Genomic DNA, 26,251 nt, shown 5'->3' with positions numbered 1-26,251 from the left:
GTATATGAAATCTATATAAATACAATTAAGGAGAAAAAACCAGCAAAAATAAATGTGATGGAAATGGCATAATAACATGTAATGGTAGAAAGGATGGTTACTAATCTATTCCACAGGTGAAATCATCCTTAAAGACCCTTTTCTCCCATGCTGACAGCAGTGGAATCTAATTAAATGTCTTAAGTCATCCCTGTCCTTTCCCCGCTTTCTCCTAAATGCCATCTATCTTTCTGTCTGTCCTCAGACTCTGAGTTCTTGAGGCAAGAACCATCCCTTTTTGAACATATGCAAGTTCTCAGCATATCATGGGCGCTACCACAAACAAATACTAAATAATAATGACTGGGGCTGGTCTAATTTTTAGTGTTGAAAGAATTTCGGCTGAAAAAAATATGTTTTAAGTTTTAAATTGATTTTTTTTGCTAGGAAAATGTCAGTCCCAATGAGAAAAATCAGTTTTTCTGCAGGAAATTTTGAAACAAAAAGTTGAGAACAATTTCCCCCACTCCAAATGGCATTTTAAATCAAAATGAAATAAACACTTTAATTTTGTTTTGAAATAATGATTTGAAATTAAAAAAAATAAATTTCAGTCATTTGCAAAATTTCCCATGGGAAAAACCAAAATTTTCCTACAACAAAATTGAAAATGAAGGGTTTTTTTGTTTTTTTGTTGTTAAAAATTTCTCATTAGAAAAATTTGGTTTTCTAAGCAGCTGTAATAACGACTACTTTATTCCAAACCTGTTTTATCACATGCCCAAATAATATGCATACTTACTGTTTGTATCCAATATTAAGTCCAAGGTACAGAAAATTTGCCTCTGCAGCTTCTCGTGGTGTTTAGGGGGCAGAGAGCTAATTGACGGGAAGCTCTCCACTTCCTGGGCATCCCTGCAACTCATTCCTAAAGAATTGGCGGGGAAGGGGTCATAGCTTTTGCAGCAGGCTTGGTTTCTCTCTGGTTGAATCAGTCACACAGTTGAGATGTCAGTCTCTGTAAGCTTCTAGGGCAGTAGTGGCTTTTCTGGCCCTCAATATTTTGTGCTGGATTGGGACCATTGATGGAGTTTGGGCATAAAATAGGAAGTTGTTTTCATCTGGCCTGGGACAATAGTTATCCATTGTACAGTCCATCCAAATGCCAGTCATTATCTGTTTATTAACTCCTTTAAAGAACTTAGGTTTGGCTTCATTTGAACTAAGCTTGGGTTTCACTTGATTTCAACTGCATAGCCATCTCCGTGTAAATATAAGGCAGGACTAGTTCCATGCCAAAAAGCAGCCCACCCTTGCTGGAGACAAGAAAACAAACATTTTCACAGTATAATCAATCTTATGGAGCAGATGGATGTAGTAATTAGAGCAAAAACAATTTTGCCAAGACTATTAAAATTTCTCCAGTTTATCAGAAAGAGGGTGTTGCCACTGGTCAATAATTTTCTCATTATTGCAAAAACATTATTACTTGTTGACTAGTTTGTGGGAAATAGAAAAAACTATTTTTGGCTTTCTGACTGTGTTTACAGCAATGAGACCGAGAGTTGCAACCCAAAGGCTTAAAAAAAGTATGCATTTTTCTTGAATTCAAGGTGTCTTAAGCCATAAAATAATGCAGTACTGGTAGAGTGTGTATTTACATTGGGCTTCTCCGCATGCTATTTGGATGTATATTACAAAACTTAAAACAAACTGTTGCCAACCAGTCAGATTCACCCAGTTTTCTCCTACTCACATACATTAGGTGGGGGAGGGATAGCTCAGTGGTTTGCGCATTGGCCTGCTAAGCCCAGGGTTGTAAATTCAATCCTTGAGAAGGCCACTTAGGGATGTAGTGCAAAATCAGTACTTGGTCCTGCTAGTGAAGGCAGGGGGCTGGACTCAATGACCTTTCAAGGTCCCTTCCAGTTCTAGGAGATAGGATAGCTCCATTATTATTGATGAGATAAGTATTATAGCTATGGGCCCAAATTTTTAAAAGGCCACAAAGGAATCCAAAATCCAGAATTAAAATACTGCTTACAGTTCCTTATAGGGAGGAAATTGCTTCTACTTAGAAGCTGATATACCAATTGATATACCAGTTGATATACCAACTGGCAAATCTTAATGCGACATGGGTGGAATTTTGGAATTAAAAAAATAAATTACATGAGGAAGCGAGATATATTAGGGCCCATAGTTATATAGGAGTATTATAGATTCCAGACATCCATTTATTTTGTATCATAATGCCACTATATAAATCCATGGTACACTCAAACCTTGAATATTGCACACCGTTATGGTCACCCCATCTCAAAAATAATATATTAGAATTGGGAAAAGTACAGAGAAGGGCAACAAAAATGATTAGGGGTATGGAACAGCTTCCATACTAGGAGAAATTAAAAAGACTGTTCATCTTAGAAAAGAGATGACTATGAAGGGGATATGAGAGAGGTCTATAAAATCATGAATAGTGTGGAGAAAATGAATAAGGAAGCATTGTTTACCCCTAACATAAAAACCGGGGGATCATCCAATGAAATTAGCAGGCAGCAAGTTTAAAACAAAAGGAAGTACTTCTTCACACAACGCACAGTCAACCTGTGGAATTTGTTGCCAAGGAATGTTGTAAAGGCCAAAAGTGTAACTGGGTTCAAAAAAGAATTAGGTAAGTTCATGGAGGATATGGGCCATCAATGGCTATTAGCCAAGATGGTCAGGGATGCAACCCCATGCTCTGGGTGACCCTACGCCTCCAACTGCCAGAAACTGGGACTGGATGACAGGGGATGGCTCACGCAATAATTGCTTTTTGTTCATTCCCTTTGAAGCATCTGGCACTGGCCACACTGTCAGTAGGCAGGATACTGAGTGAGATGGATCATTGGTCTGACCCAATGTTGCTGTTCTTATTTATTTATATTTTCCTTTGTTTTTTTTCCTCCTCAAGCTCTTTCTGCCATCCTTCCAGTTCCAAGGAGTTCCTTTCCATCTGTATGTGTTATTTCTATTGTGTTTTTGCTGTTTTATTATTATATATTTCAGTTTTTGTGCATGTATACACATGCAGTGGTACAAAGACATAAAGGATACATATAACACAAGGAAAACACACATGCCACACACTTGCTAAGGGTGCTCATCCATGTATGGTAGTGTCCTTGATGTAATTTTAAGTGTACATAGCGAGGGCAGCAATTTAAGATAACCTACCACAGTCCCCCCCTTCCTCAAACAATTTCTCACTCTACAGTTACAATTTCCCACATTTTCAGCTGCCTTGGGGGGGAAAACAGATGAGCCCATTTATTGCTTGCATTTCAGCCTAACAAATCACCCAAGTGAGGCTCTGTTAGATCACAAGCAGGGGCAAATTCCAGACTGAGGGACCTTACCATTGGGAATGCCCGGCTGTCCATTGCTAGGAGTTCAATGGCAGTGAAAGAGAGTGAGAGTATGCAGATAAATAGCAACTAACAGTGGTCTGTAGGGGGAAGAGCAGGTGCCTGAAACAGCCAACCAATTCAGGGCTTTATGTGTGTAGTAGATATACATGTATGTGTACCGCATATTGCAAACAACCTGTTACCAGTAATGAAACAAATCAAATGTCATGGCTATGACTTCAGAGCCATACAATATAACAGACCAGATTTGCTGGTGCAGTGGGCTGTGCTTGGTGCAGAACCAGAGGTACTGGGGCAAAGTGGCCTCAAGCCCTAATCCCAGGGCCAGTCAAGGACTAGGCCAGTTCCTGGCACGAGTTAGAACAGTGTGAAGATTGCTCCAATTATTCATTGGCTGCCCGTGACCCGTAGCGGGGCTATTCCAGCAGCTAAGGATCCTGGCCACTCCCCTTTTCCCAAGACACAACTCCTGTGTTGGGAGATTAGAGGTGGTGGTACCATGCATATGGAACATGTATCCATCTTGGAAAAGGTAGAGAAATGTAGCTGAATCTTAATTCTTGACAGCATAAGTACTAATTATTTGGATTACAGCAGCACATTTGCACTAGTGTTTTCTGCATAAACCTCTTTAAAGGGTTTATAACAGATGAAAGTTTGCTTTGAGTTGAAATATGGCATGCCAGGACTCAGAGCAGGTGCACATTTTTGTTGCCATTCTTAGAAATGAATCATTTTGTCAATATTTTTTGTTGCTTTCAGAAAAAATGCAGGTATGTAATTAAAATAGTTTCCAAAACAGAATGTAAAAAAATACTTATTTACTCATTGAACAGTAACAGCTCCCTCTTTCAGATAAACCACACATGGATTTACAGTTAATACAAGGGACATGTTTATTAAATTGTAGATAGATTGCAATTCTTCCAAAGGATAGCTATGGAATGGCACTAGCTTCTGCAGTGCAGGGCACCCTAGAAATATCTACAATAAACTGCAGTAGCCTATCACATAAACTATAATATTACCATATTGTTTCTTATCCAATAATCTGTATGCAATCATTTAAAAGACTACATTCAACTAATGTTGAAGTTATGACACAGTGACAGTCCAGGGCTCATTTTAAGAGGGAGAGAGAAAAATGTGGCAGCTCTAGAACTGGGCCATTTTTTCTCTCTGACAATTTTCAAGAAAGAAAAATCATTGTTTGAATCTTTTTTTCATTAACTAAAGTAAGATGAAAAAAATGTATTATCCTTCCTCCCCCCCCCCTTTTGTTAACAGGAAAGGGAAGGGGCTACCCCTTCCACCCCTCCCCCCCCAATTTAGTTTGTTTGGGTTTTGTGGGCCAAAAAAGCGGGAAATTTCAACAAAAACGAAAGTTTTCATTTAGGCCCAAAAGCTATTCTTTGATGAAAAAATGTCAGCCAGTTGTAGGTGGAAGCAGTCTCTCTACCATGGTTAGGAGGGCAGTTTTGAAAGGTATTGCTACATTTTGGTTTGACTAGGAGCATTTGCAGTGAGGAGTTGTAGGAACTGAAGTTCTGAGGCTGCTGAACCTGCCTGTAGGAATGCAGGATTATCTGTCCTAAAGCCTCTCTCTGTGTGTGGAAAGAGGCCTTATTTGGTGTTGGAGTTGTCCTACATCTTCTTTTGTACCATACTGAGTTACTTTTGTGTTCTAAAAATGTCCTTTCTCCTCACACATGTACCATCTAGCTATAGATACTGTCTCTATATGCTTTGTAACCAAATAACTACTGTATATAGAACCTGTCAGGAGCAGTGATTGGTCAAATTCTTCTCAGTGATGTTGTACAGCATCTCACGGGATTGCACTAGCCTACAAGACGCTGTACACCAGTAGTATCCAACCTTTAGCCTGAGGGCCAAACATATTATTTCAACAGGTCAAGGGCCTGCAATCAATACTTAGGGAGAGATTTTTGTACCCTGTTCTGCTCCATTTTCACAACTGCCAGCTGGTGCAACTTACAGCAGGCCCCAGGTTACACAAACTCATGCCAGGGTTAGGCAAAGAATCAGGGAGCTGTAACTGGTTATTGGTTTTCAACCTTGCCTCTTTTATCTTTCTGGGGCTGTCCTGGGAGTTTGCGAGGGAGAGCCAGCCTTTGCTGGACCTCACTTAGGCTCAGGAAGAGCCAGTCAAGCTCCTATCCTGCTCTCTTGGAATGAGACCAGCGCTCTCCTCCCTCTCCTACAATGCAACAGGTGGCCAAAGGGGGAGATGCTGAGCAGCTGCAGTGGGAAAAGGCCTGCTGCTACTGACAGCCCTCCCAGTTCACATCAAGGCCCTCCAGGGGTTGTAGGAGAAACAATACCCCCAGTGACCTGCCTATAGTAATGGGGCAGATTCAGACTTCAGTGTAAACACCACAGGGCACAGCTACGGAAATATATTTTCAATCTGTAAAAAAAATAAACATGTTCTTCTTAACACAGTCACTTTTGAAGGCCACAATATGGAGCATTGAGGGTAACAAGTGGCCCTCCCATTCACTGTGTGCAAGTTTGTCCCCTAGTAATGGCAGTGAAACAAAATTGGGTTAGTGTTAAGTAGGAGTCAGTGATAGACTCACATTCACAAGAGCAAGAAAACACGGAGTTAGAGCTCAAACCATTCTGCCCTGTTATAATGTAATGTGATGTAATGTAACTCATGAAGGGCAAGATTGACCAAGTCTAGGCACAGATATACAGCATGGGAGATGGTGGGAGAGACAGTTTCCTCCCCTGCTTGCACTCCTGAAAGGGACTGGAACAATCTGCATTCACGCAATCAAAGACAGTGCAAAGCTGGTACCAGCCTATCCAAAAGAAGTGCGGAAGGAGCAGGGCAAGCAAGCAGGCTTAGGCCCCATTTCTGAGCCCCAGGTCCTAGAGCAGGCTGTAGCAGTGGTTGCACTCTGCAGCAGAGCTCCAGGAATGTGACTGTGTGCTTGTCTACATGCGGTTGCTACATCAGATTAGTTTGTTTGCTCTAAGTGCAGTGAATTAACTGTATCGAACTGAAGTATGTCTACACCACTTTGTTATGCTGGATTAAAGTACTTTCCTCGTTACGCATTGTGTAGTCTAAATTACTTTTTCTATATCTGCCACTACAGGAAACATGCCTGCCATGCAACATGTTTGAATTTTAAACTCTCTGGTGCTGACATCTTGAGCAAATGGGGGGAAGAGGAAGAACAAGCTTTGGAAAGAGGGTTTGGAGGCAGCAACTGTGGCTGATGGTTGTGGGATTTGATACTGCAGGGAAAGAAAACTTCATAGCTTTACATCTCTAGCACAAACAGTGTTTTGAGTACACTGGAGGACGGGGAAGGGGGTTAAAAGCCGAGCAGGCAGAGAGGATCCTAGCTCCACTCAACATGGCAGCAGACAGTGGATACCCAGAAAAAAGTGATTTAACTCCCCCCCCCCCCCATACGGTTGTATGTAATACAGAACGTAATACTGGTACACCTCTGCGGTATTTTCAGGCTGGCGGCTAGTAGAGATAACCTCCACTGCAGTTTCAGTATGGTTGTCCGCATGGGGTTCTTGTATAATCTCTGAATTGGGTGGGTCATACGGTTCTTGTGTGGTCCCCATGGTATATGGGCCAAGTTTGCCTTCCATATGGGTCAAGGGGACTCGCTGGAAAACTGTCACTTGCAAAAATGCAGTCCAGTTCCTCATAGTTTGGGCCAGTAGTGGGATCATTACTGGAGGTCCTGTTCTCCCTTGTCTTCAGGTATTTCTGTCAGAGCTCCTTTGCTTTGACTCTGCCCAAGCATGGCTCAGCAAGTGATCCTCATCTTCATTTGATCTGACAGGGTTTTGTAGATGTCTGCATTGCTGTGACTCTTCTTGAGATGAGATTGGATGTGCAGCTCTCCAAAGAGGGCAGTCAAGTCCAGGAGCTCTGCACAGGTCCATGCAGAAGAAAAGCAGGCATGTCTACTCTAATGGCTATGTGATTCCAGGTGTGTGAACTTGCGACTATGGTTGACTGACTGCCAACACTTTATCAGAAATGTGACAAGAGAGCCCTGGAGCAGCTGAGACCACACAAGTACAGACAGGCTGATGCAGATGTGAAACAGTGCAGTGTGGGATAGCTGTAAGAGGACTGCCAGCAGCAGAGTAGTTAGGAATGGGTTCATACAAACTCTAAAGTGAACAAACTCCCTGCAAAGTTTCTGTTCCAAGGAAGATTACTGACTGTGACCTAAGACACCAAACAACTGGCTTTAAAAAAAGGTTGAGTGCATGCAAGTTACTTTAAGCTGAACAACCTGAAGTTACCCCGATGTAACATCCGTGTGTAGAAAAGCCCTTAGTGTGTCTAGTCATATGACCCTTCCACTATGGGCATGTGAAGCATAGCATAACATTAAGTAAAATGATGCAGCGTAAAGTCTCTGTAATACTTGGACATACTAGGGTGTGTTGTAGATGCTACATAACCTTCAACACTCGATGCTAGAGTAGGACTTTCTTGGCACCTGATTGACAGTGACCGCTGTTAAGTGTGGGAATTTCATAGCAGAAAGGACGATTGGGAGCAGTGTTTGATACTTGCCCAGTGCACAATCTTGGCATTAACTCAGAATTTCACTATCTAAATCAGGCTCTCCATGAGTAGGGAGCTTTCCTTTCACTTCCCCTTTGTCATACCCTCCTAGTTCAACCAAAAAATTCAGCAGAGAATCTTATTGAAAAACCCTATTGTTTTTAATTATTTCCTGCATCTTCTCTCAAAACTTAAAAGAGCAGCCCTTCAAACACAACTTTAGAAATCCCTTATGATAAGAATGGGAGGCCTTAACTTGGCAATCAGCCTTCAGTATACATGACTGTGAACACTGATTGACTAAAGCCATATTCTTCTTTGGATTTGGAGCCTTTTTGGTTACATTACAGCCATATACCAAGTCCAAGGGCATGCACACCTGGGACTGTATCACAAACATGTAAATCCTACCATGTAGCATAGGGATAAGTGGGGGAAAAGGCAATAACAGTATTCCATTTTCTGCCCTTTTTATTGCTTTTATTTAAGTCAATGCTCAGCTTTTGCGTCGTAGCTAAAGCCGTTAGTCTTATCAATCTCCCTTCTCTCCTGCCTACTGTGTTTTGCAGGCATTTGGCCTTCTTTACAGCTTAAATGTTATTCACAATAAACATTTTTCTTAGTACATTTTAATGATACAACATCCAAGCCATAGTTGTATCATTGCTGAGCTTTAAAGATAAACTTTAGTTACAAAGCCCAACTGGGACCGTTTCGGTGCTCTCAATTCAGTTTCTTAATAGTACTTTAACCTTAAAGATACATCAGCTGGACTTGGGGGAGGAGAGGACAGAGGTAATGGGGAAAAGGCAGGGCAGTTGTAAACTACCACTTAGAAGAGCAGCATACAGAAAACCCAAAATGATCATTTATTCACAATAGGGGGAAAAGCAGTTTATAAACTTGTTGATGGTATTTGCTCTTATCCTGCTATTGTGAGGTGTGGGATCTGCTGCCTAAACCAGGGCATTAGAAATACGTACATAATAATTTATAGAGTGCCAGGATATATATTCCATAAACAACTGCCCCTCCCATCCCAACCACACCACTTAATTTTAAATTATGCAGCCATATTCAGCCACCACTGGTACACTTCACAGGCAGCTGAAGTCACCCTTCACGCTAATATGCTCAGGGCCTGATTCTCCTCCGACTAAGTCAACTCCATTGATTTAGCTAGTTATTCCTGATTTACACCAGTGAAAGGCCCTATCCACACTAGGGATTTGTCCTTATGCCAGCCAGCTGTGTAGCAATTTGAACCAGTAACGCTTGCCCCTGCTTGAAACCAGGGGGCGCTCCACTGGTGCAAACAGTGGCTTCATTGGTCTGCACGAATGCAGCTAGACAGATTGCTGGCTGCCAGTTGCTATCATTGTGGCCACTCTCCTCAGTGACAGTGGAATCAGGACTCTAAGGGGAGCACCAGAAGACCAGGAATGCACACATTCTTGTGTCTGACTCATTTTAAGCATGTTGAGCAAAAAACCTGTTTTGCTATCTACCCTGTCTCTCCTTAGATTAGAATCTAATATAGTTATAGGGGGAAATTTTCACAGGCACAAATGGCTGACTGCCAGTTGTACCTTGGCAAATTACAATGGGGGAGATGTCCAAAGTTTTAGTCATTTTAGAATAGTTACATTGAATTTGCAAATGCATGTTAAAAATGGAACTTACTGGAGTTTTTGGACTTTTTGTTTTGTTAAGCTAATGAACTATGTAGTATTATTCTTCAACTTTCAACTGTGGAGTTTGATCTCACCTCCCCAGTACTGATCGTATAAGCCTAGGCATGAATTCAATGCCTATTAGTTATTATGGCTCGAACAACCACGTTATTAATGATCATTAAAAATGCTTTTGCTTAGTAAGGGATTGTTGTACACAGAGGCCATTTTTCCTATTTATTTTGTGACTATTAATGGTCTTTTTTAATGTTTATACCTAGTGTAAGGAACAGTGTTCGCATAATTCAAGTACTGTAAAATAAAACCAGCTGCATCCATTATACGTGCATTACTGCCAGGAATTGTAAATATGTTTTTGCCTGATAGCCTCTTGACTCAATAATATCCTGCTATCTCTGCTGGGCAGGCAAGTTTTAACCAAAAAAGACAGGTTATGATTTTCATAGTCAGACTGTGTTTCTTTTTAAAGTATGTTATCCAAATTCAAATTTTAAGAAGGTCATTTTAAAAAAGTGTTTGTGATTTTAACAATTGAAAAGTCATCTTCAAAGTGGTGGCAAGAAGGTACAACATGCACTTAAAGCAGAGATATTTCTTTAGGATATACACATAAGCAGACAAACCCTGCCATATCATACCATACAAACAATTTTAATTGTGTAGTTACAGTCAATAACCACTCCTAGTCAGAACATTTCTGCATAAAGAAAATTGTGATACACTTATAAAAACAGCCAGCTGTAACAAAATAACTGGTGTTTTCATAGCAATAAACTCATAAAAAAGAAATACACCTTTATACAGAAAATTTATACAGCTGTAGCTTTAAAATTGATTGTAAACCAAAGGAAGACACATTGCAAACATCAATTATTTTCACATTAATTGCATAAGTTTCTAAGGTGATCTATTAGTTTTATTTACCTAAGCTTATTTGCATGATAGTAAAAATTGCATACAACAATAAGAGTGAAGCTTATAGTATGAATTGCTTGGATAACATAGAGCACTTTTTATAGGCAACTGTGTAAAGCACATTTTCTCTATTTAAAACTTTTAAGACACTTTGTTTTACTGCCCATCAAAATACATTTATAAATAGAAAAAAAAAATCAGTATGATAACAAGAGAAGCAATATTACATTTAACGGAAACTTCCAAAAAAATTAATTACAACATGACGCTGCAGGATCTACAAATAAATAATGAGGACTAAATTGTGTTTCACATTTTCTTTTCATTTTTTTAAAATCATGTAACAATGAGAATGGAAAAAAAATACAGTGACCTTTATTTCCAAAACAAAAACATATCTGAATTACGGCAGTGCCATATAATACAAGGCATTTGTTGGCATATGTTATCTTTAAACTGCATTCCACAGTCTATAGTTCTTTTGTAACATACAATAGAGCAAGAGTAACAAACTCTTTTCTTTTTTTAAATAAACGTGAGTTTCCAAAGACCAAGTGTGGAGTGTTACAGTAATAATTAAAAAAAAAAATTGAGAAACAAATCACAAAAGTTGTAATGCTTGTCTGAAGGCTCCAGAATCAAAATCACTGGTATCATGCTTATTGGGTACACCACAGTGTAGCCAGTGAACACAAATTAATATCAAACAATCCTCAACGCTTCATCTGTAGCTGCAAAGCAGTTTGTAAAACAGAGTAAAACATCTAGTGCAGTCTGCATTATCCTTTTTTTTCAACTTTTGTGCAAGTTTTGGAAGATTCATTGACCAAACAATGAATGAGAGAGGTTTCTGACACAATACAAGATGGAATTTTCATTTCATTATTAAATACCAGTGGCACTGTTGAATGAAAATAATACTTTTTAGATCAGTCTTTCAATTCAGCATTAATCTCTGTGTTCCCTTCTACTGATAATTCTTCTTCTAGTTTCACTGAAAAAAGTGTGTTTGCATTTTTGTCTTGGATGCTATCTTCTAAATCCTTAAGCAACTCTTCCTCCTTGTATTCTGCAACATCCACTTCCAACCCGGAATTGTCCTTCAGCTTCCCATGGTGCTTGAGATAATATCGCTGGTTCTGAAAGAACTTGATAATGGTGTACTTGGGTAGGTCAAGCTGAGCCGAGAGAGTCTGGATTGCTTCTTCATCTGGATATAGGCCTACATCTTGTATGAAACTCTGTAGGATTCCCAGGGCTTCAACAGAAATCTTTGTTCGTGGTCGGGGTTTCTGACGATTTTCATCCTCAGATTCAGCTGGTGATGCCACTGTTGGTTGCCTTGGCGGTAGTCTGGGACCTGGTTGCTGTTGCTGCTGCTGTTGTTGTTGTTGTTGTTGTTGCTGCTGCTGGAAGACAAAGTAAATCATTTGGTAAATGTATTTTTGCTGATTTTTTTATCCTACCCCCAAAATCCAGATATCTAAGTATAATTTGCCAAGCTACAAAGAAAAGGCCCTGGAGATTTGAAAAAAAGACTCACTACTGCCCACATCCAAATGAGTCAGAATTAAAATACAAATTAGTTCCCCTCTCTGCGAATGGGTGTTGGGAGAAGGGGAGGAATATTGGTAAAATACTCAGGTCTTGTCTAGATTAAGGTTTGAAGATATGGTGGTAGCATGTGTTAGGGAACACTTTCTAACTAACATATTTTAAGAGTCAAGTGCAGACCAGGTATGCTAACTTGAACGTGTGTTAAACTGGCCGAGTTAAAGCCTAGAGGTGGGTCTAGGATTTAACATGTTCGAGTCTACACTAGACTTGAAAATGTGTTAGCTAATATATTCTAACATTCTGACATGGCATTTTAAAATCCTAGTCTAGACAACGACAAAAAAAAAATAAAAATAAAAATAAATCAGGAGCTAGGAACTCCTCACTTCTAATTATCACCCTGACGGTACCTTTTTCTGTGACCTTGGGAAGGCCAGTTAACCTGCCTGTGTTCCAATATCCCAATATGCAAACTGGGAATAAACATACATACTTACCTCAACTGAGTTAATATTTATATAGTACTAAGATACAAAATGCTAAATAAGTTGCATTATTATTACTATGAGTGAACATCCAGCATTCTAAAATGTCAAGCAATAAAATGACCTAGGATGCACATCACAGAGGAATAAGATAAAGCAAATCATGATGTAAATAATTAACAAGAGTTTAAAATGAAGGTTTGGAAGCAAGGAATTCAAAGACATTTTAAAAAGGTGATGCACTGAGCCCTAGGGACAGAAATGTTTTTCTCATCACCGGCTGGAGCACAGCACATTATAAGATTATGTTTAAATCAAAAGTGAATTTGTCAGCTACTGGTTTTGTTGAGAATTATGTTCCTTTACAGCACAAAAAGAATTGTTTAGTAAGATTTTTTTTTGGATCAACAAATGTCTTGTCATATGGTGCTATTTAAATAAAGTAACAAGTAATAGTTATTGTTTTAAAAATTGAACAGTAGATATATCTAGATTTTGTCTAATAGAATATTTTAATTGTTCTTATATAATGGTAAATTTAGATACAGATACTATAATTAAGCCCCAGCCCTGCTAATATTTATGCACATCCTTCTCTTGATGTACTGCAAGTAGTCCCATTCTAGACTTAAGTCCCAAATAGATGTATGCCCCTACTTAAAGGGCTTAACTTTATGCATGTGCTTAAATCTTTGCAGGATCAGGGCCTGTGTGTATGCTTTTCAGAGTTAGCACATATATTAATTACACAATTTATGGATCTACAAACAATTACAGTATATAAAATATCACCTACCATACTGTAAATACCAATACAAAATATCCTATCTTGCAACCCTTATTCACACAAGTAGACAGATTGACATAGTATAATGCAACTACTCGTGTGAGTAACGTTTGGAGGATGAAGGACATAATTTTTATCAACAAAGCAAGTCAATCTGAGAAAGCAGCGTAATATTAGAATAAGTGTACCATGCATAAGCTTTTCCTTTTATCCCCCTAAGAAGTAATGTTATTAAAAACAATGTACATTTTCAAACCAATCCTGCTTTACTACTTAATATAGATATTTCTCTCTCTTTTTTTGCTAAATCAAACAGTAAGTTTCCAGGCTTTCACAATTATTTTAGTACTCAATATCCTAAGGGATTGTCTTGTTCAGTTTGTTTTATCTTTAATACACACTCATGTTGTTTCTGGCTGCTGGATAACTCTATTCTTTGTAGATTTGTAAATATTTTTCCATAATGGTAATACGAATGATCCACGAAGCCTCAGTGGAGGTTGGGGACTCTGAAAGCTTTGGGTATTTTCTGCCCTTTGGGGCAGCAGTTAAAGGCTGACCCCAGAGCTTTAACAAAAAGGAATTAAATAGCTTCATCAGTTCAAACGGACACATAATGGAACTATTCTACTACGTTTTGCATGATAGACTCTCTTGCTCAGGAGTTTATGTGCTATCTGGTTCATGTGTAAGGATGCAGTGGAGCAGAGGGAAAACTACCTCCCAGGGTGAATATTGAGGCCTACCATGGCTAGTTCAGTGAGCGTATCTTTTCTAAGTATATAAATATGCTGTTTCTCTGTTATCTGGGAGTGGGTCCTGAAACCCCCTCCCTGACACATTTAACTTGTGCCAGCTCACCTGAGGAGCAGCACCCAGCCAAGGTCCAGTGGTCAGCAGGCCTGGTAAGAAAGCGCCTCTATGCTCTCCTTTCACAAGGGTGGTGGGAGAGGGGCTCTAAAGGAAAAACAAACAAACATTGACTCATCCCAACTTTCAACTGGGAGTAAATGGGATGAGGAATTAGGTCTGGTCCCCCTGTTGACCTGAATTTGATGGGTTAGTTTTTATGGCTCGCCACTGATCACATCCGACCAGAAGATTTATAGGTTCTTGTCCAATTCAGACTACAGAGTTCAAGAACTCAGAGAGTTCTATATCGGGAGAGGACTCTTGGGGTGCTCGGCAAGAATGCGTACACTGAGGACAATACCAAATTGATAAAATCTTTATTGACATTAACATAAAAATAAGAAATGCAATGAAACTTATAACTACAAAACAGTAAAAGAATTCCAAAACTCCTGGTAGTAACATTTCTATTATAAGTACCTTAACCTAACATACTCACACCCTTCCTTGAGAACCTGGTAATAGGAGGTGAAGGACCAGCCTCACTCCTGGCATGCCCGATTACGCGATGGTGCTGCCTTCCCCAATGGTTAGGAATGTTGAGTAGTTATACTATACTTCACAAGCTGAGCTGATAGCATGATAGAAGATAGAATAGATAGATAGATGAAAAGATCTAAGAAGTAGAACTTAGTTTAAGAGCTCTAAGAGCCTAAGACCAAGAAGTCTAAGAAGAAGTTAAGAAGAAGAAAAGAACTAACTCCAAAGCAGCTACAAGAAGAAGGTTTAAGAAAAGAACTCACCAACTAATTAACAACTCTCTTACAGGGTATTTTAGAGGATCCTGACCTATGTAATTCAGGCCCAACCTACTCTACCCAAATCTTGTTTCCGTACCCTAAGAAATGTATGGGTACCCTTCTCCTATAGGTTAGTGGATGACATTGCTAAATATATTAATAAAGGATCTCACTCCAAAACTGCCAGCCTAGGCTCTTTTGATGACCTCGAGTTGTGGTGTACCCTGCGGTTACCAACCAGTTGTAGAAGCCGGATAAACCTGTGATGTGATGTGGATAGTTCCTCCCTTTGGTTCCCCAAAGTTCAGGGACCATTCTTATCTGTGCCAAAGGTTGCCAGCTTTTATGCTGACATATTTATAACTAATTCTACTTTTTGCTATATAACAAGATCTTACTGGATCTTACAGGCCGGTAGGCTTCTTGCATTTCAGAAAAACTTCTTATTAGGAAACATATGCCTCAACACATCCTAAATCCCAAGGAATTAATACTAATAAAATATAAGAATAAAATGGATTAATTTCAGAAAAAGAAACATATTAATTAATACTGCTGGCTGGATTAGTAGGATATAATAGCTAGCAAAATAACCCTATGGGCTACACCCCTCCCTCCATTTCTGCTTGAAGTGAACCATTGCTGTTGAGGATTTGAGTCTACGGTACCTGGATTTTAAAAGACACCACTTAAAAATATGCATAACCTACAAAGTGGAAGGAACGCAAGTATCAGAACTGAACAGAGAGTAATGCCATCTTTCTAATTTTGACCTCTAACAAACTACTTGAACCTACCTATGGACATCTAAGATAAGTAATCAATTATTCCTTCTCCAATCAGATACATTTGACCCATCTGGTCTATGTAAGTTTAAAACAATGAAGTGTATATGTGTTCACACTCTCCTTTTAATTGTGAAAGAAGATAGCAGTTCACTGTTATCTCTTTGTAAGAAGCCTCTGTTTAATCTGGCAGGAAGAAAAGAAACACTAATTTCCTTTGCTGCATTTAAAGCTTTATTTACTTAATGCTATATTGGATTGGCCAAGGTAAACTAACCTGAATCTGCTCTGCTGGAACATGGATAATGTGGGAAGGTCTGTCACCATGGTGATGAACTGCATTGCTTTCTTGTTCATAAATGGCATCTCGTTCAGGCTGAGGAAGACTGAGGAACCTTCGGATCATTGAAAGATTCTCCCATAGGGTCCTGTTTTCTGGTGAGGGATCTTCCTTCCAACGTAACAGTTCACAGAGCCACCCCTTGAAGATAACATCAAAGTATTAGTATTCCTCATTTAATAAGGGATAGATTCTGCTCTCATTTACACTTCCTTTGGAGTGATTGGGGGTTCTACAGGGACAAACGAGGGCTGAATTTGTACTTTAACGTTGCCTCATTTCCCTCCCCCCCCCACTACTTTTGTCAGAAATTACTTTCATTTTAAATTCCGGAGGCCTCTCCTGAAATCTAAAGTAAATACTAAATGTGTCAAGAATCTGTTGTGTTATTTTACAAACCCATCACAAAATGGAAACTTTTTGCATAGCATGTTTTCAGTAGTTTCACACAGTTACTATATATTAACAAACAAACAAATTGATCAAGGCAGCATCCCTCACATACTCCAAATATATAGTTAGTGTTCTGTTTCATCTAACTCCAGCACGTTCTTTCTTCTGTTTATTTTCTTTTATGTAAGCCAATATCCATCTTAGGGTATTAAGAATGTATTTCAGTAGCTGGTAGATGAGGTCTTCTGGCTGCTGCTGCAGCTTCTTCTCCCCCCCCCCCCTTTTCCTTTCTGAATTCTAGTATGCTAATTTTTCTTATTCAGAGTAAAACTACTTCAAAAATATGTCTTGTCTGTAGATCTGCCTAATGTAAATCATTATGATAAAGGAGTTCCATAATGTCCTTTTAAAAGAAAGGAATCCTTTGAGTAGACATTGTGAAGTTATATCTTCTTCCTCATTACTATGTACAGAGGTGAACTTACCCCACATGATAACTTTATCTATTTCAGACCCTTTCCCTTTAAAATAGACTTTAAAATCAGACACACAAGTTTACGTTGATATTGTGGATTTAAAAGGGGATATGTTCATAGGTATGCACAGGAACATGCCCTTTACACCATTTCCAGATTATAGCAAATTAGCTAAGAATGCACGCACTCCAACTCAGACATGTTCTAGGCAAACAGACTAAATGTATGTCAAAAGACTGTCCCATGAGAAATGTAGCAATTGCTAATTTGCTTCAAAAACAGACAGAGTTTTATCTTGAAGATTTAGCAACTGGTTTCTTATGTTACCTTAAAATTAAATCTGGGGTACTTTCTGCCTTTGTATTTGATGTTTGAAAGGAATAGCGCAGACACAAATGGGCTACTATAATGTGCAGCAACTCTGCATTTCTTTGCAAAACATGAAAACAATTACAAAGACATAAAACATTACAAGTACATAACATTCACAATTCTTTTTTAGCTCATGGATTTTTTTTTAAACTAGCTCTATACAATTTTATTTCTTAATGCCATAAGTAAGATAAAGTGATATTTTATTGGACCAACAAATAATACATTCAGAAGCCTTTAGACCCCTTCTTCATGTACTCATGGTTTATCCAGACCAGTTTACTATATTTTCTGTAGATACACTAACAATGGAGATTTAAGTGTTCTTGGTGCCATACATACTTTGTCCAGAAGTTAATTTCAAAGTGTAGTTTTAAAAAACCATTAAAGAAGAGAAAACAGTAGAAGTAAGTAATTTATTTAATCCTGTGTTATTTGGAGAGCTGAAAATTTAAAATATATGGTCATGTTCACAGGTGGCAGATTAAACAATGGATATGGAGGAAAGCGTATGGAAATAATGAAAGATAAATGCTTTAAATGAATATTGGGGTAGCACAGTTGAGAAACCCAAAACTTAAACAGGGCCAAACCCAGATTTGTGCTGAACAGGTACACTGGGTAGAGAACACAATGTATTAGAAAACTGTCTTTTGTGGAAAAAATAGGATAGAAAGCCCTTATTGCTCAAAAGAGTGCTAGTGAGAGAGAATGGCTACTGTGGTCTCCAGTGCAACATAGGCTAAGAGGTCTAGTCTAGGAATCTGATTAGGAAATGTAGCCAGCTCCTTAGCACATATGCCATGATGTCTAGCACATGCTAGATGAGGTTGAACGCATTTCCTTTTTAAAGCAGCAGCAAAGTGCACCTAGCTGTGGATTTCTCCTGCCTGCCTTAAGGCATCGTGCTGTATGTGGGTAGGTTAGTGCATGGACCACACATGCACTTCAGCATCATGCTGCTCCTTCCAGTTTTCTGTGTATTCCATAGGCAGAGGGACAGTATTCTGCCTTTTTTTTTAATTGTACAGCACCAGTTAAATTGATGGATAATGTAGGTTTTTGTTTAAAAAATGTCAAAACCCAATATTAATAAAAAATACGGTTGTGGAATTTTTAATTAAAAACAAAGAAAATTGTCTTTCAAATGTTTGCAGTCTGCTGTGCTCCCCACTCGAAATGTGTGGCATTGTGCTAGTGCTCCTGAAGCAGAAAATGAAACGGACAAGTCTATTTATATCATAGGAAGTGAAAAAGAAAACTAAACAACCTGCAGTTATCTAAGGTATAAGTAACACAAGCAAGGACTTTTGTTTTTTAGCCTGACACTGTCCATTAGAACTTGGGCATATGTGGTGAACATGTGGACCACAGATGTTCTTTAGAAAAGATTCATCACAATTATGCTGGCTTAACAAATATTTCAGAAAGAGCGCTTTGATTCACTTAACAAAATATTTTTTCTCATATTGTCACTTCAGTTTTTCTATACATACTAGATTGATCCTTGTTTTTATTAATTGCCCATGACTAACACAACATTTCCAGTAGTTTGCTATTAACCTTTGCCCTGAAATAATACTTCTAATTCCTTATCTAAAAATAATTTGATGAATTGTAAGTTGAAGCGTCTCCTTAGCTTTCCAAGGAAATGCAGTGATTTTAAGAGACTGAAATCAGATGCTTCTCACAAACTATTTAAACCTGCAGCCATAGACTGCTATTCTAACAAAAGTGTCTATTTTTCCATGTTATTCTTCAAGTATTTTAAAAGGAGCAGATAGACATTTTGTTGCAACATCTGTGTGGCAATATGGAAATAACCAATTTGTTTCTTCTAAAATTACAAGGTTAAAAAAAATTTACTGGACTAATCTCTACTATGTATTTCTGAATACTTTTATAAAGCCTGATTTTATTAAGGTTTAACTGATGCGAGGGGTGAATGGGCACTAACAGAAGTTGTATGATCTAGCTTCCACAGGGGACCAAAATCACTGTACCAACATCACTTCTTTTAGACTAAAATGTTATTAATATTTTACACATTTCCAGGTTCAGTGTTCTGTACCAGATAAATGCCTCAATCACAAAATTCACCACACTGAGAAAGGATATGTGAAATGATTTTTTGATTTAATTGGGGATTGGTCCTGCTTTGAGCAGGGGATTGGACTAGATGACGTCCTGAGGTCCCTTCCAACCCTGATATTCTATGATTCTATGATTTTTATAATATTTAGAAAAACAATTGGATGGACTTTCAAAACCATGACATCTTTTGTTTTGAATCTGTTTTTACTTGGAGCAAAACATGAACAGATGTAGTTAATGTAGCTTTTAAATTTAGAAATGAAGCAACAGGGCCAAATTCTGCCCTTCTATGATAGTATAAATCTGGAGTAATTCTATTGACTTTAATCAGGTTATTTCTTATTTACACCAGTATAACTGAGGGCAGAATTTAATTCATAGTTTTTTCATGTTTTATGGCTTCTCAAAATTATAGGACTATAAGATAATAGGCAGAAGACTCACTATTCAAATCAGATCACAACTGTTCTTTAGTGCATACAAAGCACAGTGAAGAAGCAGCTTTTAAAAAATTAGGCCAATTCAAAAACAGCAAGCTTAAAAAACTAAAACATCCTTGGGAACAACCTAAACTTTAAACATGTTTGCCAGGCAATATTACACTGAATATAAAGAAGGTATAAGACAAAATATAAACATTTAGCCACATGTAAATACATTTGTAGAACTTTCAGGATGTTACTACTTTTCAAACTGATAAAGTTTAATGTGACACCTTCTGTTCCAAAACCTTTGTTTCTATTCAAAATCACGCCTTTAGCTGCTATCAATCACTATGCTCTCCCTATTACTTAAAATACTAGCATGGGCCCTGGATAAGCTGAAAATGCCATGCAGATGAATTCTGAGATAATATGTTCAAACCTGTTATATACAACACAAATCCTGTAAAGTTATGTATTGTAAACCTACATTTATTGAGAACTAAAAGTCTTAAATCCATCTGCCACAAAGGAAATACTGTTATGCACTTTAGAGTAACCAAGAACCATCTGCAAAGGTCTTGCTACAGTAAGCAAAAAAATTGTTTAAAAAAAAAAAAGATGCTAAACCTAAATATTATTTAAAAAATAAGTCTTCTGACTGGCTTGCTGTTAGGATTTTATTAAAGAAACATAAGACATTAGAAAGCAGAGAAACTGCCAAACTATTGCAGGAAAAAAGGAAAACAAACACAAAGATAACAATGACAAAATGTTATAGTCCACAACACACACCACTGTATGCTTATTTTAAAGAAAAATTCAGCAGTTCTAATCTCAATAGCCCAATGATGTATTTGTCTGAAAATTTTAATTGTACCAAATTTAAATACAAATCCTGACCCGCACTCTTACTCTCATCTCCTACTTTCTAGCAAGACAATTTCTGGTTTCCATAGCACTTTCTTTTTTGAAGAAGTTGATACAAGTCAATTCAATATGGAATAGGTAAGCACCAATTCTTATTAAAATCAAGAAGGATTGCCTTTCTGCAACCAATCAACATTTGCTATGCAAATCCCTCCAGATCTATGGCAGTGCTAGGAGGCTCACCTTGTATTTGACTGTGCCAAACATAACCAGTCTAGAAGGAAAGGAATTCAGTAAAGAGCAACTAAACTTCTTTGTTTGGTAAATCTGTTAATGGTAAAAGGAATAAAATGACAAATACTTCTTACTGTGTTAACTAGCAAGGAATCAAATATGTATTAAAAATATTAGCTCTAATTTGAATTCTAAATGGCAAAACATTTTATATCATGTATGCTAAGATATGAAGAAGGTTCTTTCATATATTACACACAGGAGTATTTTGTTGCAATCTCCGGGGTATATAGTATAAAAATATATGGTATTAGAAGAAATCAGCCTAAATAGGGAGGTATTTGATACAAAACATTTTAGTGGAAAGCATGAATTACATTTCTGCATCCAGTATGAACAAGGATTAAGTACATAATCCATTAAACAGTACTTCTAAACTCAAAAAATTCAGTATTGTAGAATAAACTACAGTAGGCATTTTGAATGAGCACATTTTCAGCAATAACTATAAAGCTAGCAATTTATCATTCAGCAAATAATTTTCTACTTTTAAAAGAATCTGTAAGTGTTACTTATGCTAATGAAGACCGTTTTTAATCTGCCCACAAACATGCTAATAGAGGGCAATTTTTTTTTATTTACAAAGCTGAAGGCACTCAAGTGTAATTTCATATCAATGTTCTATAAACTGGGTAAAATGGGCTCTTAATCGTCTGAGCCACCAAAATCCTTCACCTTTAACACAAAGGCTTAAAGACAGAACAATAGATGCAAACTGATGAACTAAACTTCTAAGACTGACTTTCTCCCTTCAAAATCATTCAACTTGCTGTATAAATCTCATCTTTGCTAAAATGGCTTTGTTCATTGCCACTGATACTTCCATTACTTTGGGAGCTATGAAGGCAGAACCCATGTATAGGAAGGAAGGAATACAGGGTGAAAAGCACTATTACCGTGAATGTATGTTTTCCTCAGGCTTTAACTTGTGAGCTCTTCATTGTGCAAGAAGGTTGCTTTTGGAAAAAGAAGTCATAATACTTTGAACAACGAGATACATAATGGTGGCAAAGGAGTACTGAAAGCATTTTAAATTATTTACTAGGTTAAAAGGGTGAAATGGTACTTTAAATACATCAAATTTCATCATCTGGGCCATTTTTTGGTGGCAAAGTGGTATTGATCTTTCCAAATGCTTAAAATTAACTATTTCCAGAAGGTCATTATTTGATTAAAGACATTAAAGTTGAGGGCAAGAAATGATGCACTTTGTCTTCTTTCCCATTCAAATAATCATGTAATTTAATCAGAACTATCCCTTCATGTCCTGTAATAAAAATGTTTGTCTTAAGATATTGTTCTTTACCTAACATATTAACCTTTAAATGTTATGAAGTTCTTAAGAATAATCTTTGCTAGAGAAGATTCTTCCATAATGTAATGAGAGAATCCCCAGCATTTAAATTGATAAGGATAAATTTCCTCTGTACATTGATTAGAAAATGCATTAAACCCTTCAACTGTGATTTCACAGTGTTCAACAGAACCTAGAAATTCAGAGTTCTGAATAGCCAAATTTGTACACACAGTATTTTGAAGCAAAAATGTGCCAACTATTAAATATATTGCTCCAATGTTAATAAACATAGTAAAATGGAATTATAAACTGTAGGTAAAGTTATCTAAAAACATTTCAGTTTGCATTAATTTTGTATTTGAGAAATATGATATTCTATTTTACTAAAGAACAAGTAGTAGTCAAAATGTAAGGTTCATCACAAATTCATTTTTGGGCTGAGACCACTTAAATTTTATTTGTTACTGGGTGAAATCCTATGGGTTTATGCAGGAGGTCACATTAGATGATCACACATGTTCCCTTATGGCCTTAAAATGTATGAATCTACTTTTGGAATTTCCTGACATCTGAAAGCCTATTTCCAGATAGAAGCAGGCCTGGCTGTAGTCCTATTGATGGTTTGATTGGAAGGAGAAGTCAGACCCAGTCGTCCCATACCTAGGCTTTTCTCTGGGGTTCAGTATCTAGTTTTACTCCTCGAATAAGAGTGACCTTTCTCTGGCAACTTTGTAGTGAGCAGGAATGGGAAAAAGCTCCTTCTCTTGAGATGGCTAGTTGGCTATGCTGGAGTAAGGAACACATGCTTGTCTTGTCTGTGTTGTCAGATATCACTTTATCGAGCTTCCTCCCACACAAGATTCCATCTAAGAATTTAAGGTTCAGAGGATTTCATTTGAATAATTATCTGCTGACCAAGGTTTAAAGCCTGACCATTGAGTTAGCTGCCCTAGCTTTCATTGCCAGTCTCTTGGAATACATGGATCTACCCACCACTAACACAGTAGGGATGTTTTCTTTACTACTGACTTGAATTCACCCTGTTTTCCACTCCTCCCTAATGTTTCTTTGACAGAGGATTGGGAAATAGTTTTAGTTCTGGATGGGAGATATTTTGTATTTATCCTGCTCATCCTCTCTTTATGGGTGCATCATGTTTCTGGCCATCACCTTCTTCTCTCTAGTTTCAGACATGTTTTTGAGGGGGTCTCAGAAAGGGTTATCATTATCCAAAGCTGATAGTTTCTCTTCTTTGAAGGAGTGAGCTAGAGCTCATGGAAGGAGAATTTGAAGGGATTTTTACTTTTGCCCTTTGGGGGACGGTAGGTGTCCCCATCAGAGGACAGGTCACTTTTCTTGCATTTTGGGGGGCTTAGACCAGGAGCTGGGGGCAGACGGAAGTGCATCTGTGTACTTTTTATTCTCCAAACTAAATTGAGAGGAAGTGCAGCTGAAATTCAAGAAACTGGGATGGCACACTGGAATTTCTATCTATAGAGATGATTTGTACTAAAGGAAAGGGGGACTTTTGGACCTAGCCTTGGAGACTCCTACTTGGTGAAGATGTTAATGTTTGCATTCTTGAGAGCGGAAGAAAACAGACCTTCCCTGGTGGAGGTATCTCTGGAGAAGTCCTAGCTAGGGTAGGGGGATAGAGAAGCCACAATAAGCTGTAAGCACTGCAAACCTCTTCCCTTGGCAAAGTGGAAGTCCATGAGCTGCAAGCCATCATGACAGAGCTCCACCCCCCTTTGTCTCCTTAGAAGGTCTCCTCATAGACACTGCACATCTTGACTTTGGTTTGCTCCATTTGGCCTGCTCTGATAATTGGGGAACTACAAGAGGAGCCTGGCCAGTAGTCCTTGTTTGAAAAATAAAGCCCCTGAAACTTTGGCTCCTAGGAAAAAAGCATAGCAAAGATGATTTTGCTTGCTGTCACCCCCATTCAGCTTTAGAAGACAGACAAGGTGCAAGAGACAGAAAAATCTGCAGTGAGGGCAGAAGGGGTGGGACCAAGTCCTGGAAACTCATGGACAAGCTTAAACTAGTATAGCACTTAAGGAAGTTTAATGTAACCAAAGTACCTCAGTTGGGGAGTGTGGTCAGTATCCAGAAATCCTCTATATGAAAACAGGAAAATGTGGCTGCACAAGTACAGAACTAGTAACACAAAGGGTTCATAGTTTTAAAAAACGGATTAAAACCAGTTTTCTTCCAACTTGGCTTTTTGTTTAAATGTCTCAATGAGATCTAAAAAACAAACCAAGTTTGAAGTTTCTAGGATCTTCAGTATATGAGTTATCCAAATTTGAACTACACCTCTACCCCGATATAACACGACTCGATATAACACGAATTCGGATATAACGAGGTAAAGCAGTGCTCCGGGGGAGGGGGGAGGCTGCGAGGCTGCGTGCTCCGGCAGATCAAAGCAAGTTCAATATAACGTGGTTTCACCTATAATGTGGTAAGATTTTTTGGCTCCCGAGGACAGCGTTATATCGGGGTAGAGGTGTACTATATTTTAGTTATCTATTCGCTCATACTATATATTACTCTGTCTGTACAGTCTCTTCCTTCTTCATACATTTGCAGCACTTGTTCCAGCACTGAATTTTCCAATTAGAACTGTACCCCCAATTTTTTTTTTTTTTTTTGCAATGCAAGCCTGTTGGAAAATGATAGGTTATACCTCATGTTTTAGGCCTTTGTGGAAACAAATACATTTCACCTGTTGTTCAGCATGGTTTACAAAGTTTGTTTATTGTAAAAAAGCATATATATGATCTTGCTGATTGTCTATTTGCATTATGAACCCACTACAGCCACATCCTCCCTAAACTATACTATACTTCTGGGCCACTTTTAATAGTATGTGTGGATAGGAGATGAGAATCCTCTTAGGGAGCATATCATATTGTCCTGGTCCCTTTTACAGGGGGATGCATTGTAAAGGCTGTCAAAGTTCTGTGTGAATTTGAATTGGATTTTTTTTTAGCTCTTATAAGAATAGATGAATAGGCATCAAATGCTTTCCAGAGAAACTAAGGTCTATTACATGAAGGGCAATCGGCTACTTGATTTTTGGAAAATGGAAACAGGCAAAAAGCTTTCATGACCAAAGTTTCCTAATACTGCACTAGCATGGTTTTACCAGTTGGAGCCTTTTTAATGAGTTTATCATTGTCTTTTCAAAGAGTTTATGAAATTGGTTTTTGTGTGTCTGCAAAATTCACCATTTATTCATTTCTGACCAAACAGCACTGCTGTTCTGTCATTCAGTAAATAGAGATTGCTCTTCAGTATATTATATGACCTCTATTGATCTAGCTGAACAAGAACTTCACGCTTCCTCTTGAGGGTAGGCCTTCAATATAGCAGGGATGAGAGGTGTCACCACAAAGACCATTTTACAAATACAATTTTAATAGAGATAACCTGAGGGTTTCTTTCTCTGCTCTTTAGACTTTCTTCAGTCCAAAAGAGGACTAAAGCTGTTTCTATATTGCATAAGCTGACTGATTCCTTTGCATCAGCTATTGGGATTTCCCCAACCCTAAATCAGGAAATTTGAAACTGCTCGTATGAAAGTGTTAATGGCAGCTATGCACATATTTTACAGTTTAACTGAATTGCTAGAACACGGATTGGTTACTTATTCATTATTAACTCCTCAGTTGCACCAATCCACAGTTTTCATGTTTTAGGATTTTTTTTTTAAAAATGATTACGCCGGATAGTTCTGTCAAAAAGACTGGTTTCTTTATTTACTATATTGGCTTTTGTTGCCAGAGGATCAGCAAAAAGGGTGAGCCTGGATGTGATCAGCTGTGATTAAATA

The 26,251-nt window shown here is 38.1% G+C and overlaps 1 protein-coding gene across 9 annotated transcripts in view; it reads right to left on the bottom strand.

Annotated features, from left to right (window-relative positions):
• Positions 1-10,907: 10,907 nt before the first annotated feature.
• SATB1 (SATB homeobox 1) overlaps positions 10,908-26,251 on the bottom strand; it is an 88,716-nt gene continuing 73,372 nt past the window's right edge. For 3 of the 9 annotated variants that reach the window (XM_029910965.1, XM_024197364.3, XM_024197372.1), the window contains 4 exons: positions 21,063-21,146; positions 16,130-16,333; positions 14,277-14,372; positions 10,908-11,995 (listed from right to left, as the gene is read on the bottom strand). In XM_029910965.1, the coding sequence (XP_029766825.1) occupies positions 11,516-11,995; positions 14,277-14,372; positions 16,130-16,333; positions 21,063-21,146 (864 nt within the window). In that variant the 3' untranslated portion in view covers positions 10,908-11,515. The remainder of the gene's footprint in view (positions 11,996-14,276; positions 14,373-16,129; positions 16,334-21,062; positions 21,147-26,251) is intronic. The other 6 variants (XM_024197365.3, XM_024197367.3, XM_024197368.3 and 3 more) reach the window with 6 other exon arrangements.

Source organism: Terrapene carolina, unplaced genomic scaffold (genome assembly GCF_002925995.2).
Source record: "Terrapene carolina triunguis isolate 2854851 unplaced genomic scaffold, T_m_triunguis-2.0 Scaffold84, whole genome shotgun sequence".
Lineage (NCBI taxonomy): Eukaryota > Metazoa > Chordata > Testudines > Emydidae > Terrapene > Terrapene triunguis.
This window is presented reverse-complemented; position numbering and strand designations above follow the sequence as displayed.